Source organism: Saccostrea cucullata, unplaced genomic scaffold, assembly GCF_032062105.1.
Source record: "Saccostrea cucullata isolate Sc308-1 unplaced genomic scaffold, CSIRO_AGI_Scuc_v1 ctg2402, whole genome shotgun sequence".
In the NCBI taxonomy this organism is placed as follows: Eukaryota; Metazoa; Mollusca; class Bivalvia; order Ostreida; family Ostreidae; genus Saccostrea; species Saccostrea cuccullata.
This window is the reverse complement of record NW_026941647.1, coordinates 113-18,729: the sequence shown is the minus strand read 5'-3', so window position 1 is coordinate 18,729 and position 18,617 is coordinate 113. Positions and strand designations below refer to the sequence as shown.

The window sequence follows — 18,617 nt, the reverse complement described above, 5'->3', positions numbered from 1 at the left end:
GACAGCTTAACAAACTTACGACTTTTCAGCTTTATACACAACCATTCCCCACGATAAATTAAAATCCAGGCTTTTTGATATCATTGACAGCTGCTTTTTCAATGAAAATGGAACTCGTAAATTTCCTTACCTGGTCATTGGTCATTTGCAAAATTATTTTGTTAAAAACATTCTGATTGTACACACAAGTACTCTGAAGTCGACATCAAAAAGATGCTTGAGTTTATGATTGGCAATATCTATGTGGTTTTTGGAAACCAGGTCTTCCAACAATCTATTGGAATTCCAATGGGTACCAATTGCGCTCCGTTATTAGTAGACCTATTTTTGTATTCGTATGAAGCGGAATTTGTGCAAAATCTTATGCATGAAAAGAAGAAACACTTGCATTTGCCTTCAACTCGGCATTTAGATATATCGACTACGGACTGTCAATTAACAATGGTAATTTCCATTCTTATGTCGATACGATATATCCTGAAGAGCTCGAGATATATCGTATGTGCTCAAGGGCGCTTTACTGTATTGAGCGTGCGTTCGCGTACCAAAAACACATGCAAGTTCTCAAGGGTGTCGGTAAATAAAAATTGTTCATGTTAATATATATGTATTTTTTAAAAATACAACATTATACAAATATTGCATGGCTACGAGGGCAACATACCAGAATATTTGCCCTCGAGGTGATAGGAAAGCCCTGGAGTGTTCTGTCTCTCTCTGCCTTCGGCATCGGCGCAGCTGTTGGCGGTCTTCGTGATTGGGAACTACCAGGTTCAATTCACATTCCCAGCACTTTAACGTAAACTTTAATTAACTTGAGGTAGAGATTGTCCCTTTGCCAAGTGCCCAGCACTATACAAGTGAAACTCACGAGACTTTCAGATGAGACCTTAAAAACCGAGGTCCCGTGTCACGATAGAGTCTGAGAAACCTCACTACTCAATTACTTAAGGAGGCAAGTAAAGGTTTAAGTTTGAAGCCATCCTAAAATCAGAACGTTTCTTGCCTGAGAAACTTTTGAAAAACATAAACAATGACCCAAACTATTACTAAACTGAATCTTTTCACAGTTTTACAAGTGTCTCGGTGTAGCGTTTGAAATATAATACTCAACGACTAACCCTTTTTGAGAAAGCAGATCTCGGTTGCAGTTACAAAAATTTAAAGTAGTGGTAAGTAAAGCCTGAAAAGGTAAACCTCGTCTACGTGACAACAGAGATTTAAATACTTATATAAAAATAGGTAAAAACGTACCTAAACCGTAATGTATGTTCTGAATTCGGGGTTCATGTACAGTAAGCAGCATTGATTAAGAGGACCCATAAAAAAATAAGTAAAAACTAAAGTTTTAATTATTATAAACCAATTTATTAAATACTAATGACAATTATAATAGTTATGGTGGTGATGGAGATTCATAAATAAAAGATGTATACTTATTATGTCCAGTTTGAAACTGAACCATAAAAATATTGCATTCATTCAAATGTAAATATCTTTATTAAAACTACCGAGATGAGAACAGTCAAACTTGAATACTTGTCTACTGAAAAATGTCTATGTCACTGAGACATTGAATTCTTCGATAATAGTTACAATGTATCATATGTTTGTTCAAATGTAATGTAAGAGGAGTAATGACACGCGAGAAACCTATACATTTTATCCATTTTGTCAGTTAAATTTGAACTCTTATCTAACATTACAGTTCCGAAATCGAATGTCAAAACCTGTTGTGTAATATTTTGTTATCATTCGGTAAATGCGCTCATAGAAATGTAACAGAAGAATGGCAATGAGTAATAAGAAATGTATATACTTTATTGACTATGATGAAATGCTAACTGTTTTCCGTGGGTAGATGGTTATTGTGATTATCGCTTTTTTCATTGCGAGATGGTCTGAAGCTCAAGTTTCTCACAGGATGTTATTTAAATTTTAGTAACATTTGTCATGAAATATGCCTACGTGACAAGTCTGCCGTTCACAACAAACCATTCAAAAACAAAACGAAAAGAAAGAAATTGACAATCTAATGGTTTATGCTCAGACAGTCCAAAAAAATTGCTGAGTCATGTGGGGATCAAACTTCTCTCCAGTGCGACGAAAGGTTTCGGGACTGGAGACAGAAGAATCCAACTACATGTCCCTGTCAAAAAAAAAAAAAAAACAAAAAAAAACGTAGATATATCAAGAAGCTCTGGTTTTGGGTTTGGATTATAAATTAAATTCAAAAAAGCAACAGCCCTTTCATGCCCCTCCCCCCAAACACAGATACTGTTACGCATACAACAACCATAGCACATGCTCCAAAGATAACGCATTCCCCAACCCGCACGTTTGTCAAATCATTGTCGCGAACTCTGCCCAAAATTCAAACAAAATAAACCAAAGCAAATTTGTCAACAGCACAAGTTCCTCAAAGCCCCCCCCCCCCCAACTCCAATTAAAAAGTAAAATAATAATCTATAAACCTATAAACCACACCATTCTATAGCTTACCATTCAGAAAAGTGCAACCATACTTTGGCAAACGTTTTAATTGAGGGCTTTAAATTTAGGTTTAGAATCCCATCTCAAGGGCCTAGACAATTTCGCCTCTCTCCAAATTTCCCTTATATTAAAGAATCTATTTTGGAAGAGAGAATTCAACAGGAATTGCAAAATACTCGCACAGCATTTCCTTTGACCTTTAAAAATAACTTTTGATTGGATCACTGTAAAACATTTATATACGTGCATACAAGTAGAGTCTTAATCATTCGCTGTTTACCTCAAAATTAAAAATTCATTTAAGAAAGTCTTGTCTTGCTAGATCCATTGCCGAATTGCTTAAATTATCTGATTTATATGGAATGCGAAATCAATATGCAATTTTTGATTAGTAAATAATATCAAATTTAAAAACACACACACAAATAACCCCAGACATTGGTTTCTTGAATTTCTTAAAATTTCTTGCATTTAAAAAGTCATTTATCATATCAAACCTACTATTTTATGAAAATATATTGGGGGGAAAATCCATCATCAGCATCTGTGGCAAAAAAGGTCTTTAGAGAAATATACAATTCTTACATATCAATTAAACTGCAAGATGTTGAAATGTTATATGAGAAAAACTATGACTCATGATAAACGTGTACATTTTCTTACCTTTATAATTCAAATTCGAAAACTTACTAACGTAAATGTATCATTACTGTCAGGGAAAGGTGGTTCCTAAGATGATCCTACTGTACGTTTTCATATTAATGGTCTCTTTTTCAGAAGGTAGGTAGAAAGTCGTACCCTTCGATAAAATTTTTAAAGAATAAATACGCGTCTTTACATTTGTCAAGAAGAGAAAGTGAAAATAGATTCTGTTCAATGAATTTTTCTGCCAAATATAAATTTGTTTATAAATAAATGTGAATTTGAGTTTTAAAAAAAAAATTTAATTTTAATTTGAAAATTTAAAGCCGTCAAGCGAGAATGGGCCTCCGAAGTTACAGCATTTTCGTCACAGTCAGGGTAAACTCGAATAAAATTTCACATTCTAATGACTGTCGTAATCTACATTAATCTAACTACTAATAATTGTTTTCTAACAATATTCCAACCATAATTTAATGCAAATTTTCTAGCTACTCAGCAAAACAGATATTGGGGAAACCAAATGTTTATCCTAAATATAGTACTAGTTCATCAGCATGGAGACAGGCGTACGGACAGTGGAATGCAAATCAGTACATAGAGGTAAAATTATACATAATAAAGTGTGTTTTCTTTCACTAGATGACGACTGAATTCTTGAAGAAGAAAAATCACATACACACAGACATAAATTCAAGAAAAAAAATCTTCCACACATTATCTTCTCAAAGTAGCATTGTTTTATACTTATGAGATTGATCGCAGTTCTTGAGTTCCATCGTTTTCATTACAAATTCAAGAGAATATTTTTTTAAATACTTGGTTTTATCATCATTTTCATGCTGAGTATTTATCTTTTTCATATCAGTTGAAATTTCCGGAAAAGATTTGGTTGACTCATGTTCACATATACGAAGTTTACAATGCTGGAGCTGTCACGAGAATATTGGCGAAAAACGAAGAAAATCGATGGATTGAAATATTTAGGGCTCCATATGCACATTTAATCAAAAGGGCTAGGATATTTTCCCCCGAAATAAAAGTGAGTATTTTTCAAAAAATTTAGTGCACCGGGTATTTCTTATAAATTTCTGATTGGAAAACATTCGCATTAAATTTTAACTCTTTAACTAATCGTATCTTTTTTTACGAAGGATCTTTCAACAATAATAACATTTTTGAAAGTCATTAAATAGAGATAAAGTTTTGGAAACATGCACATAACGAATCGAATCAAAGCTGGAAAATTATTTTCTGTCCCTTAGTAATCTAAATTTAAATATTTCATATAATTTTTTAAAATTAAAATAATCACTATTGTACTCAGAGAGTGGACTTTCCTGTGAACGAGCTGAGAATAGAAGTTGATTGTACTGTCTCCGGTTCATATGTATATATTGACGCAGTTGAAATCGTTGGAGGTATTTTTAATCTTGATATTTTTAAAGTTCATTAGATATAGTTTATATTATTTCAATTCAACGAAATTGTACGCAGAGGATTATCTTGGACTACTTTTTATTCCCCTCAATTTCAAAGATTCGATGTTAGTCATCAGGGTTTGATAATTCATATTCTTAAACCTTTAAAGATTGTTACTTATATAGATTTATATTATTTTTTCTCATTTATTCCAAGCTCTCTAATTGGCTCAAACTTGATCCCATGATCAAGTATATAACAGCATAAAGACTACTACATGTATTTACTATTTATAGATTCTGAAATGCATATCGATTTGATGTTTCTAAAAGATGGAAATAATTTTCTGTTAGCAATAGCTAATGCAGTGTATGACTTGATGTTTCTGAAAAACAAACAACTTAAACTCCTATTTATAATTCTGATGTTCTGTAACACAGTTTGTAAGATGTAACAGTGCCTTGAATAAGGATCTACCTTATATTAAAACATATTAAAGATGTTTTTCAAAAATCAATACAAAAAATAATAAAACAAGTCTACCTTTTTGAATTATTAAATTCCCTAAATTACTCTATCAATATAAAGGAAAAACAATTACATTAAACAGCCCAAATTAATTGTGATCTATAGTATCTAAGTGTTAAAAAGGACAAGAGAAAATCATGACTTCTTCTAATTATCTTCAAATTTTGTTCTGTAAATCCCCGTAAAAAATAATATAATAAATGTAGCCCTTTTATTCGGTCAATCCATAGATAAATTGACTTCACAGAAAAGCATATCGACCTCGCACGAAGTGCGATATGCTTTTCTGTGAAGTCGATATATCTTTGGATCGACCTCATCAAAGGGCTATATTTATATTATATACTTTTTAAAAGTCTTACATTTCCAGTGTTTTCTGAGTGGTCCGTAATTCTATAAGACATTGGACCATACGTCACACTGAATGTCATTCAATGAAATGTCACGACAGTTATTTCCCCGGCTTCGAGTTAGTAAACATAATTTTGGACACACACACAATGACTATTCACACAGGAGCCCCCAGAAAGGCAGCTCTATACAAGTCAACAAATACAAAATAAATTATCAACAAAAAATGTGACAGGAGGCAAGGTCTGTGTTGGCTCTGCTTATAGGTTTTATTGTTAAAATGGACTTTAAGAATGGTTGCTGTTCGTTCATGTCACTTTTCACATAATTATACTAGTATGTCTTAATTACCATCACAACTATTTAAGAATTCTTACTTGGTAAAACTCAGCATTAGAAAATTTATGCTTTGATATCTTATATTACCCAAAATAAACCTATATGTAACACCTGCCTTGTAGAGTAGGCTTTCCCCTATAAAATCCTTCACCCCGGAAAACTGGCTCTAGAGTAGGATCCCCTCGGAAAATAGGCTCTAGAGTAGGATTTTCCGGCACGAAAAAATTACTCTAGAGTAGGATCCCCCCACGGAAATCCCACACCAGATTCATTTTTTTCCGGGGGAAATCCTACTCTGTGTAGTAGTTAAAGAGTACGATTTCCCTCAAAGCCAATTTTAATCTTTAAACTTTAAATAGCCTTGATATACTGCACATTAAAAATATGTGACACATACAATTACCACTGACTGTGCTATTAGAGATGTTAAGACATCTGAGGAGTTTAAAATTTCTTTTGAAAGCTAAATATTCGGGTTTGAGATTCCATGATTTGAACTATATGCTTAGAAAATTCTTAATTAATTGAAAACATTCATTTACCATTGAAAAAGTTTCTCGTTTTTTTTTATTTTTTCACAAAAATGATGCGGTATGTGGCTTATATTGACTCTATAACGAGGAGGGGAATTCTACCCTGAGAAAGAAAGAAGGGGATTTGGCTCTGGTGTGAGATTTCCCCTTGGGGGAAATCCTACCCTTGAGTATAATTTCCGGGGGGGGGGGGGAGCTGGCAATGGGGGAAATCCTACTCTACAACACCGGTATTTGAATTTTAGTTTGAACCCCCTGTTCGTAAAATTTACTTAACTTAGAAAAATTTTAATCATGATATGCATGCAGAATTATTTGGCTGAGATACATTAGTGTTGTTGCTAGAGTATTTGGTAATTAGTTCAAATGATTTAGAATTTCCCAAACGCGGACTTTACTTAAATAGGGAGATCCTCAAACCCTATGAATTCAAAAACTTAACAAGCTTTATGCCAGTTCAATTTCCTTCTATGGTTTACTTCGTCTTTTTTTAAACAAAGGCGGTTGTCCTAGAGGGTTTAGAAAACTCTGGGATTCTTGTTACCTGATCAAGAAAGATAGAGTGTCAGCAGACACAGCATTTGTAAGTAAACAATGACAAAAATGTTTTGAAATGAAAGTATATAAACAACAATTTGTTTTGATCACCTAATACTATAGCAACTGATTCTTTATGTCTTACATTCTAAAGGCCAATTGTTTAAAAGCTGGTGGGTATTTGGCCAACTTTGAAACTCTCGAGGAGGCTTTGCGGATGAAAAAAATTCTAAAGAAAATGCATACAGGTAATAATGGAAAATTTGTTGGTGTATCTTTTAAAATTCTTAATGTTTCTAGTATTCAAGTTTCAATTATGAATATTTTTAACAGTTAAAAACCACCATAATAAAATCTATTCCATTATTTTGGATATACATAATACGTTATATATATATATATATATATACTATCAGCAACCAGCTTCTTTGTTGGGGGAAGAAATATAAACAGAAGAAAACCAGGAGGGGATTGGAGGTGGATCAAACACGGACAAATGACCAAGATGGCGTATCATGCCTTTGGTGCCGGAGAACCCGATGGATCAGACCGTTCTCCCGAGGACTGCATGCTCTTTTATTCAGGAGAACGCTTTGCGTTCCACAATGTCCCTTGTGATACTGGCAGATATCATGGTGGCTATATTTGCGAAGCATAAATATTAGTACATGTACTGCTAAATGGATTATGATGCAATAAATTAAAAGCATTTAACTATTGTTCTGTTTTCTATGTCAAAAGACCAAGTGACTGTTTTTCTTAACATTTCACGAGTTACAGGTAAAATATGTCTTAACAAGATGTGTTTGTGAAATACTCTGCGCCCGGCGGCAAGTTTGGAAAAAAATATTTTAAGCATATAGGTCACAGTCAAGGTCACAAGTTGATTGATCTTGGTGCCGTTTGAAAGAGCTAAATTAGTGGAGCATGCGTACCAAATATGAAGTCTCTATCTCTCGCTGCTCAAAAATTATGGCGAAAGTTAAAGTTGACAACAGACAGGCACACAGACAAACAGATGAGCAGACAGACAGTACAAAAACAATATACGCCACGGATATATCGATCCGGTGTAAAGACGAATAATGACCCCCATCGAATAATGACCGGGGGTCATTTTTCACCGACAAAAAATGACCCCCTACCCGTAGAAAAAAAATCATTTTTTGTAGAAAAAGTGTCCTAGGGGGTCATTATTTTATATGTTAGTACTATAAAAAAATTAACCCCCATTGAAAAATGACCCCCTTTAAAGTGAAAAGAGATTCTTTAATTGTCAAGTAAATAAAATTTCTTTTTAATATTCCTCCTTATAGTGTTTGCTTAAAGAATGATATTCCACTTGTTTTTAGAAACCAAACCATACAATCAGGTTCCAATACCCTTTAATAGAAAAATTAATTTTTCCTTCATTTCAACTTTTAGCTTGTATAAGTTTCGCAAATCCTATTTGACAATGAAAGAGTAGGAAATCCCCCCCCCCCCAAAAATTACGTTAAAGTCGCTTCACCCGAAACAGGTACATATTATTTTAAACAATTAAAGTATGTCATTATATACAACAATCCTTATATGGAAAACATAGTCCAAAAACCTTGTTGACAAACAGCAGTTCCTGACGGGAAGTGAAGATCTGTTTTGAAGTTACCTTTGAAAAAAATACTTTTATCGGTTATATCTAATTATGAAGAGATTTCAAACCCGAGTATTTTTTCCATTAATAGAATCCTAAGTCATGATATATAAAAATTAAGAAATTAACTGAATATAATCCATAGTTATTTTTATATTAATATGCATATTTACAGAATAAAGGAAAATCAGATATTTTTAAAGATTTTTTAAAAAGGGAGTTTAGTAAAGACTTTTAAGAGGGCTAGAATATTGCCCGTGTACACATTGTTGTGGAAAAAATGCTCGGGTTTGTTCTTCATAAGTTATACATGTAAGCGATAAATTTAATTTTCTGAAGGCGATTTCACGCAATGTAAACAAAGGATTATTTTTTTGTGTGACCTAACAAAAATTATTTTTTTAACTTTTGAATTTTGATATCTTTAAAAAGAAAAAGACTTTGGGGATATAATTTGACAAAAGTTGAAATAATTTTTGGACAATTATTTTTCAAGAAGAAAAACAAATATATTTTTTAGCGATTAGAATCGGACCAAGCGGCTTTAAATCAAAACAAACAAAAATTAAATTAAAAGCAGAAATATAAATAAAACTCTGTACCTTTCAATAATACTGAAAGAGGCTCTAGATAAAATATTGAAATGAAGTTAAGCCTTCACCCAAGTTCAGTCATATCATAATTTACTTCGCCATGATTAAATCATACTTTAAATGTTGGTGGGGGTATACTTGAAAGTATTGTGGCAGAGTTACAGTTGAAAATTAATAGAAAAGATTATTTTAAGCTTATTTTTATTCCCTCCTTATAGAAAAATAAAGGTAGGGTAGTTTTTTTGTTGCTTTTGTTGATAATCAACTTCCTCCTAAATAAGTAAGGGGGTGGGGTGGGTATAACACCTAGAAATATACTCTGTAAAGCTATTGGCTAGTGTAAAATACACATTCTAATGCAAAAACTATACATGTAGACATAACCTTTTGATTTAGCACACAGTATTCATTACATTTCTTAATTCTTGTTTTACTCCACAATTTTACCCAGTTCTGAGTATATTTTTCAGAGAATTTAATATGAAAATCAGAACAAACATTTTCATTTTTGTAACGTCTTCTTTATACTGTATCGTAATATGAAAAGTTAATTGAAGACCATTTCTTTTTATGTCCCTGTAATCGAAGATTTGGGGGTATATACTAGTAGTTTTATCGTGTCCGTCTGTATGTCTGTCTGTCTATCTGGCGGTCTGTTTCTCCGCAAAAACTTTAAACTTTACCATAACTTTTCATTTATTGTAGCTATGTCTTTCATATTCAATATGTGTGCATTCCTTGTGATAAGACCTTACTTTGGGTACCACCAAATTTGACTTTTTGACCTTTACCTTGGAGTTTGTCCCATTTTACACAAAATACCAAATTTTTAATTAATTTACTTTGGCTATAACTTTTAAACGGTAGATACTAGTACTCTCATATTTCACAAATGGAATCCTTGTTACATTAAACCTTTCTTAAGAAACCATCAACTTTGACCCTATGACCTTTGAGTTTGACCTACCTTTCAAAAACTTATCCTTAGCCATTAATTTTGAACAAGTGGTGCTAGGGCTTTCCTATTTTGCAATTGTATTTCTTGTGAGAAGACCCTACTTTGGGTACCATTATATTTAAATTGCCTTTAAGAAAAGTTTAATCTTCGCTATGTTGCAATACAGGGGCTTAGCTTTTTTACAAATACATCTTTTTATATATAAGAGGAGTTGCGGATAACAGATGGATACCCCAAAGCGTAACAGACGGACGGACACCCTAATCACTATATACCCTCCCGCTTTTCAAGCGGAGAATAAAATTATATATGATACTGCTGATTTTTTCTGTCAGTACGATGATTCCCACAATCGAAAAACAATGTTTACCTAACCCTTCTCGATAAATCTTTACTCCTTTATATTCTGAATCACCGCATTGACCTTAAAATATAGCTATAATCGTATGTTATGAGATCAACATATCATCAATTTATTCCAAATAAGCTCAGGTGAGCATTTTGGCCAATATGCTTCTTTTTCTATTTTTTTTTTTTTTTTTTTGCCCCCTAAAAGTTTCATCTTAAATCCACAGGGAGTCATTTTTCTACGTGGGTCATTTTTCTTCACGTGGGTTCTGCAAATTTTTAGGGTGGTGACACTTTTTCTACGGGCAAAAGGGTCATTTTTCTACGTCGAATAATGACCCCTGGTCATTATTCGATGGGGGTCATTATTCGTCTTTACACCGGGCGCATAAAAATGTTTCCCTTCTTATGTTTGAATGTTTTATTTAATAATGCCAATATCTTTTACTCCAAAATGTTTTCCAACTTTTATAAAACTCAAATATTACATTACAAATTATCACCTCTATAAAAAGAACTAAGTATTGGTATCGTAATTCGTCCTTATTTTCTCTCAAAATACAAGGGATGTTCAATAAATAATGTCATCAGTTCGATAACATGCAACATAGAAATCATATGCCATTAGGATTGACTTTCTCTAGTTATTGAATCTTTAATGAGTTGATAACAGTTTATGTGACCACTTTTCATCACATAGTTCAATTATGAGAAGCTGGAAAACGAGGGCTACTCGAGACACTGCATTTAAAATGAATCGTCAAGAATCAGTAAACTAGAGTGAAATTAAACGCTTCATTAAAGCTGCTGTAAAACTTGTTAAGAATCCCAAAGATATATTAACTGAAACATGTGAAATTTACAGAAACCAATGTCTGTTTTATACACAAAGGAGAAGGTGGATTTCAATGAACAAAAATGATATAATGTGCATCGAAAATGGGTACCATCCTTAGTGATAAGGACTTACAACAACCATTGTATATTTGCAAAAATTCAACAAATTATCACTGAGTATGTTTAATTGACATTAAGACATATAGCAAATTTGATGGACATCTTTTTGGGGGTAGTTCACACTGTTTTAAAGAAACATTTGATGGTGAAAAGGTTTAATACTCAAAGGTCACCAAATATTTTGAAAAATGAGTGAAAACGACAGCGTGTAGGAATATCTAAACAATTATTTAAAAAGAAAATACTTATCCATGTTTGTCTGAAATTCAAACAGATAATGAAACTTGATTCCATTTTGGTTTAAACCCTCAAAACCAAACAAATTTATAATGAGATACACTTGACAAAGCAGCAAAGGCCTAAAAAGAGCAAAGAATTGTAAGAGCACAAAGACAATTTTATATACTACTTTCTTAAATATTGTTGGTCTTGTTGTTTAAATTCTTATTAGGGGAGTAATTTCAACTTCTGGAAGAGTCTAGAAAGCAAATATTTTTTTTTGCAAAAAAGTGAAAGGTTTATGAGAGGAAGAAGCCAGAATGAAGAATTCACTAAATTAAATTTCTTCATGCCAGCGTCCAAACCTACAGGCCATGAAGTGTAAAGAAGTTCTGGGGATGAAAATAAAGTTAATGTTTGGTCACACCAACAATGTTGGCCAGCACTTTCAACCTTTGACTTGTTTCATTTCCCAAACTTAAAAAAAACACCTTTCGGAAAGAAAAAAAAACAAGTACAGGAAATCATTGGATCTGCCATATTCCAGTATACGAAGGGTAATCATTAGAAATTAAATAAAAATGTTACGGCCCGTGTGTTTTAATCAATAGACAATATTTTAGTTTAATCATTAAGACTAAATCATAGAAAGTCGTTTCTTGTTTCTTTCCGAGCACCGATGATATTATTTATTGAACGTCCCCGTACATGTACAATTGAAAGAGATGTAAAGATAACGAACTGACCATGTCCTGAAGTCCATTTAAGTAATATAAATTGTGATCAGAGTAATCACAAACCCCTAAAATCAGAGGTGGGATCAGGCTTCACGGAGGAGTTAGCATCCCTTGCCGACTTGTCATGATTTGTTGAATTGATAAATCAAGTCATTGTTGTGAAACATGTTTGTGAACGTTCAATTTAACGACGGGATTGTATTTGCAAACAAGGTCATTGTATTGACTATACGAGTTTACATTTAGGACTCGTAACTCTGTACAATGTAATGTTTTGGGTTTCCAAGACCGCCATCCTGTATCAAGTATATAAAGAAAAACTTGCATGAATTATCATTGTATTAAAATTGAAAAATAACAAAGTTATATAATGTTTCGAAAAAAAAAATTGGTTAATACGTGTGATAAGATGACAAATTAAAATGTGTTGTGAAGCCAAGTGTCTTCATCTTCGCTTCGCCACACTCGCTATCGTCGCTGCAATGTAATTTACAATATTAAAAGATTTTTCGTTTTATCTCTTGTAACAGTTTGAGCAAGTCGCATGTTTGGTTTCAGAAACATGCAATAAGTCCTTCAAAAGCACGTTTAGCTTTAAACTTAATTGATTTTATCCTAGTTTATCAACTTATTTGTCAATAGTCTGAATACTTCAAGATATTGTTTGTTCATAGAACATATACTTTTGCGCACTGAAACAACTGGGAAACATAAACCAAATAAGCAGGTACATAGTAATACAAAAATTACGGAAAATATAGTTCTCGCAGATAAAAAAGTGATTTACAATACCACTTGTAAAAATAAGACCAAAATCCTCTTTAATGTAATATTTGTCTTTAAGTCGATTTTAGATATCGTTAAGTTTTCATTCCATTAGCACTAAACTTTGCATAACACTGACGATGAAACGAAAAAATATTTTAAGTGGTTTTAATTTTAAAATTTACACAATTATCATTTAGATCCTATTGTTTTGTTCGGTATATGCTGTGCACAGAGGTAACAAAACAATGACAGAATAACTTAAATATTTGAAAATAAAGGTAAAGATTAAAAATCTTAGAAAACTGCAGAATGTTAGATAAGATAAGAGAACAGAAAGCGCAGCATTTACAAAGAAAAAAGGAACTATATAGTTAAAGAAAAAAAAATATTGAGCTACATTCCATATTGGACACTGGAAAGTTACACAATGTTCTTTCTAAAGCTTGTGATAGTGACTATTGCTGTTGTTGATACCTTATTACTTATATTTACATTTGTAATTTATTTTAATTTGCCTGATTATGACTTTAAATGCGTGAAATGTTTTATTTTTTAAACTCAACGGCATATGTTTAATCCATTGAATGTGTGTTGACCTGAGAAATTATGTCAAACGTGTATGACGTTCGAGGAACCTTTATTTATACGATTATAGATACGCATTCCTTTCAGTAGTGCTATATAAAGGAAAACATTTGCAAAAGTAAATATCACTTTAAAACAGTGAAAATGTAAATAAATTAAGAATAAAATACTGAAAATAGTTTGTTGTACTTCAACATATTTATCTATGCACCAGAATTCTGGTATTTTGGCAATATATTTTGTCTGAATTTTGGAAAGAAAAATGGATAATTGTCTCTTTATGTGCAAACCTTTACTTGATATTGGCTGGTTTGTAAAACGTGGTTTGAAAAATTTTAAAATGTTTTCACAATTTTTTTTCAGAAATATTGTGGAAACATGACACACTTATTAAAAAGAAATATGAGATGAAATTTGACTCACGAAAATCGAATTTATTTATTGATCAACTTTAAAAACTAGCCTAACATCAGACGCCATTGTTATTTGTGGTAGGGAACTATGGCGATTCTACTGTGCATTTTCATGTTGGTTGTCTCTCTTCAAAAGGTAGGCTTGAAGTGCAACCATTCAAATAAACTTGCGCACAAGAGAAGAAACTTGAATGTTTTTAATCTATTTTGATGCAATCAGTATATTTGCGAGACTTAAATTTTTAACAAATGACTACATTCAACATAAATACAAAAAATTTACCTTTTAAAAATGAAGAAATTACTGTAAAAATAACATACTAGTATTTTCGTGGGGTCACATTTTCGAGGTTTGAGGAAAAATATTCATTTGTGAGGATTTGAATTCATGGATGGAAAATATTCAGTAGAAATGCATATGAAAATTTACATTTCGTGGTGGTCATAAATTCGTTGGTCTCTCCATACCTCGAAAACAACAAAAATTAACCCCCACGAAAATTAGTGATTTCACAGTATATAATATTATTTAATAAGTATTTGTGTTCAGGAAAAAGAAAACAATTCATTAAATTTAATAATCATAACTGATTTTTTTTTACGTGAATGGAAAGCCATCAAACACCAATGGGCCTCAGAAGTTACAGCGTTTTCGTCACAGCACAACGCTGGCGGGTAAGATCCTTGCATTCTTATTTAGCTTCTATTTTATTTCCTGTGTAACTAATATAAGTTTAATATTATTAGTTTTATTTAAATTCATTATTCCATTCATAAATTCTACATTTTTTACAGATTCTCGGCAAAACAGATATTGGGGAAACCTAATGTTTATCCTCGCTATGTTAATTCCGAAGGGACATGGACCCAGGCACATGGACAACTGAACGAGAACCAGTTTATACAGGTACAAAACCATCTCAAGAAAAAAGTTAAGGATGGCCATGAATTAATCTAGCAATTGTCAGTTTTCTTCCTTATGTAATGTCGTCCTATACCCATGTTTTTCTTCTCAGTTTTGCGTCCGCGTGTGCCTGGTTTTGACCCTCCATACCATTCCCTCCAACACACACACACGTATTTTCTCTCTCTCTCTCTCTTACACACACCCACACTCTCACACACACTCACAGCATCACACACACAAAATTGATTACTTGATCGAAAAAATCTAATTAAAATTAGATCCTTTGCACACGGCTCCTGTATTTTGTTACGTCCTTGTAATTTATTAATTTTTGTCAATTATGTATAGTGTGTCAAATAAGCTACATATTTTAAGCATCTAATGCTTTGATTTTGATAAAGAATAATATTTCTTTTAGGAAAACAGTTCAGTGAGAGAAAATGCTTTGAACAGTGCCATTTTTATTACTTTTAGTCCGTGTTTTATGTTTTGGTCTGTGTGTTTTTTGCGAAGGGGTATTGGTAGGTTTTTGAAAAATCATGGGCCCTAAACAGATAGAAGAAACTTGGAATGATCAGAACAGATTTTTAAAAGTCAATACACAGTGATGAACAAAGATGATCAATTTAGCTGAAAGATTTCTTACTATGAAGAAAGTCTCTTTTGAAAAAAAGTAGAGAAAGAAACAAACTGAAAGCTAATATAATTGTAATTTCCATTCTTATGTCGATACGATAATAAGATTCTGGTGAACTTGAGATATAAGATATTAGAGTCTGACACACCTGTTTTATATTTGGATACTTATCTTGAATAAGACGATAATGGCACTTACAGTCAAGCTCTATGATAAACGTGATGATTTTAACTTTTCTATCGTAAACTTCCCTTACATACGAGGGCTGTTCAATAAATAATGTCCTGATCTGTATGACATACAATACAGATATCATATGACATTAAAATTGGCTTTCTCTCATAATTGAATCTTTAATGAATTTATAACAGTTCATGTGACCACTTTTCATCATATATTTTCATTGTGAGAAGCTGGGAAACAAGGGCTTTTCGAGACACTGCATTATAAATGAATGGTAAAGAATCGGTAAACTAGAGTGAAAATTAAAGCTTAAACAAAGCTGCTGTAAAACTTATTAAAAATCCCAAAGAAATATTCACTAAAATATGTGACTTTTACAGCAACCAATATCTGTTTTATAGACAAATGAGCAGGTGGATTTCAATGATCAAAAAATATATAATGGGCCTCAAAAATGGGTACCGTCCTTGCCAACAAAAAATTATAACACTTATGTACTGTTTGCCAAATTTCAACAAAAAATACTTGATGATGTAGGATTGACTTTAAGACAAATAGCAAATTTGATAGACATCACATCGGGGGTAGTTTACACTGTTTGTTTTTAAGAAACGTTTGACGGTAAAAAAAAAAAGCTTAGTACTCAAAGGTCACCCTATATTTTGAAAAATGAGTGAAAACGACAGCGTGTACGAATGGCTTAACATTTATTTTAAAATATCAGTAATTGGAGTTATCCACGTTTTTTGGATATTCAAACAGATAATGAAACTTGAATGTATTGCTTAAAATCCTCAAAACAAAATTTACCATAAGATGTTCTTGACAAAAACAGGGAATGTCTGGCGAGAGCAAAGAAATGCAAGAGCACAAAGACAGATTTATATGCAATGTTCTTAAATATTAGTAGTATTGTTGTTCAAATTCGTATTCGGGGAGACAGTTTAATTTCTGGATGAGTCTAGAAAACAATTTTTTTGCAAAAGAATTGAAAGGTTTATTAGAGGAAGGACCCAGAATCAGGAATCCACTACATTAAATTTCTTCATGATAGCGTTCAAATCCGCACACCCTGAAGGGTAAAGGGGTTTTCGGGATACACAGATAGTTAATATTTTTTCACATTAACAATATTCGCGAGATCTTTGACCTTTTGACTGATTTATATTTCCAAACTTGAAAAAAAAACACCTTTGATAAGGAAGAAACAAGTCAAGGAAATCATTGGATCTGCCATTTTCTAGTATACCAAGGGTCATACCCAAAAATGAGTTCTAAAATCAATCGGAAATTGGATAAAAAAGGTTGCGGACATGTGTTGTAATTAAAAGAGATTAATAAGTAAAATAATGAAGACAAAATCATTGAAAAGCGTCTTTTGCTTCTTTCCAAGCACCGAGGACATTATTTATTGAACAGCCCTCGTATGCAGCAATATACTAGTACCTTCATCACCTGTATACGAAGTTTACATATCCGTTGATTTGATACGTAAGAGCATGTTCTACGTATGCACAATTTCTAAAACGAAGAAAATTATTGACAAACAAGTTGATGAAACAAGAATATCAGAAGTCTCGTTTAAAGTCACCATTTCGTCAGTTTTCTGGTCGATACAATGACCTTGTCAGCAAATACAATTTATCCTTGAGTCAAATGTTGACTGACGTTTACATACTAACTGTTAGTCCATTATTTATACATTGAATTGACGACGGATTTTTTTTAATCTTTTTTCGATCATGACAAGGAGTGCATGGCGGGTGTGACCGGTCGGCAGGAAATGCTCACTCCTCCATGGCACCTGATCCCACCTCTGATGTTTTGGAGGTCCGCGTTTGCTCTGCTTCTGTTTTGTATTGTTTTATGGGCTTTAATATTGAATACTGTTCGTTATCTTTATATGTTTCCTAAAAGCGAACTTTGCAAAGTAATATTTAAGGTATGCTTTTGTTTCATTTCCAGGTTAGATTTCCAGAAAAGGTTTGGCTAACTAAAGTAAATATTTATGAAACATATAATGCTGGAACTGTCAAGAGAATACTGGCGAAGGATAAAAAAAACCAATGGATTGAAATTTTTGAGGTTTCCCATGTACACCCAATCAGAATGGCTAGGAAATTCTCAACCAAATTAAAAGTGAGTTTTTTAAAAACAAAATTGTATTTTTATCAAAGTACTACTAGTACTTTAGTACAAACTCATTGTCCGTTTTTTAAATTCATGGTTTATATATCGCAATGATTTTTTTTTTAAATTTCTCTCTTAGTTACTAAGCATTTGTCTTGTGTTAGGGTAAGAAAGAATCTTAAGGAAAATGTTTGGAAATTTACACAAAGGACTACTAAGTATGATAAAGACCTGAAAATATAGTGATATATGCTCTTCTTCACTCTTCCTAATCGACAATAAATGATCTGAATATCATAATATCGTAATCATTTAAAAAGTTTTTAATTGCTCCTCAACAAATTCAGATAGTGAATTTTCCTGTGAACGAGGTGAGAATAGAAGTTGATTGTTCTGTTTCTCCATTTTGGGTGGAAATCGATGCAGTGGAAATCGTTGGAGGTATTTAGTTTAATCTAAGTAAAGAAGAATTTTTTCTGGGATTTTTCTCTTAATGCCCTGCACAGTATAAAAAGATGTGGGATTCTTGTTACCTGACCAAGAAGGATAAGGTGTCAGCCGACACAGCGTTTGTACATGTAAGTAGAAACGGATGTGGGAATGAGTATATACAAATGATAGTAGATAAACAATATTCACTTTTGAAAAAAAATACATATATTATCATTCAATGTTTTTTTATATCCTAAAGGCCAAGTGTTTAG

The 18,617-nt window shown here is 32.4% G+C and overlaps 2 protein-coding genes across 2 annotated transcripts; both read left to right on the top strand.

Moving 5' to 3' along the window:
* Window positions 1–3,175: 3,175 nt before the first annotated feature.
* LOC134258200 (uncharacterized) lies at window positions 3,176–7,559 on the top strand. Its single transcript, XM_062740742.1, has 8 exons — window positions 3,176–3,273; window positions 3,462–3,513; window positions 3,627–3,738; window positions 4,004–4,177; window positions 4,463–4,556; window positions 6,809–6,891; window positions 7,000–7,093; window positions 7,262–7,559. Exons 1-8 carry the CDS (start codon window positions 3,192–3,194, stop codon window positions 7,501–7,503), a joined length of 933 nt encoding a protein of 310 aa, XP_062596726.1. The 5' UTR covers window positions 3,176–3,191; the 3' UTR covers window positions 7,504–7,559.
* Window positions 7,560–14,855: 7,296 nt separating this feature from the next.
* LOC134258199 (uncharacterized) lies at window positions 14,856–18,362 on the top strand (the record flags this gene model as incomplete). Its single annotated transcript, XM_062740741.1, has 3 exons — window positions 14,856–14,963; window positions 17,749–17,922; window positions 18,261–18,362. Coding segments are annotated over 3 exons (384 nt in total), but the record flags the coding sequence as incomplete, so codon positions are not given.
* Window positions 18,363–18,617: the final 255 nt, after the last annotated feature.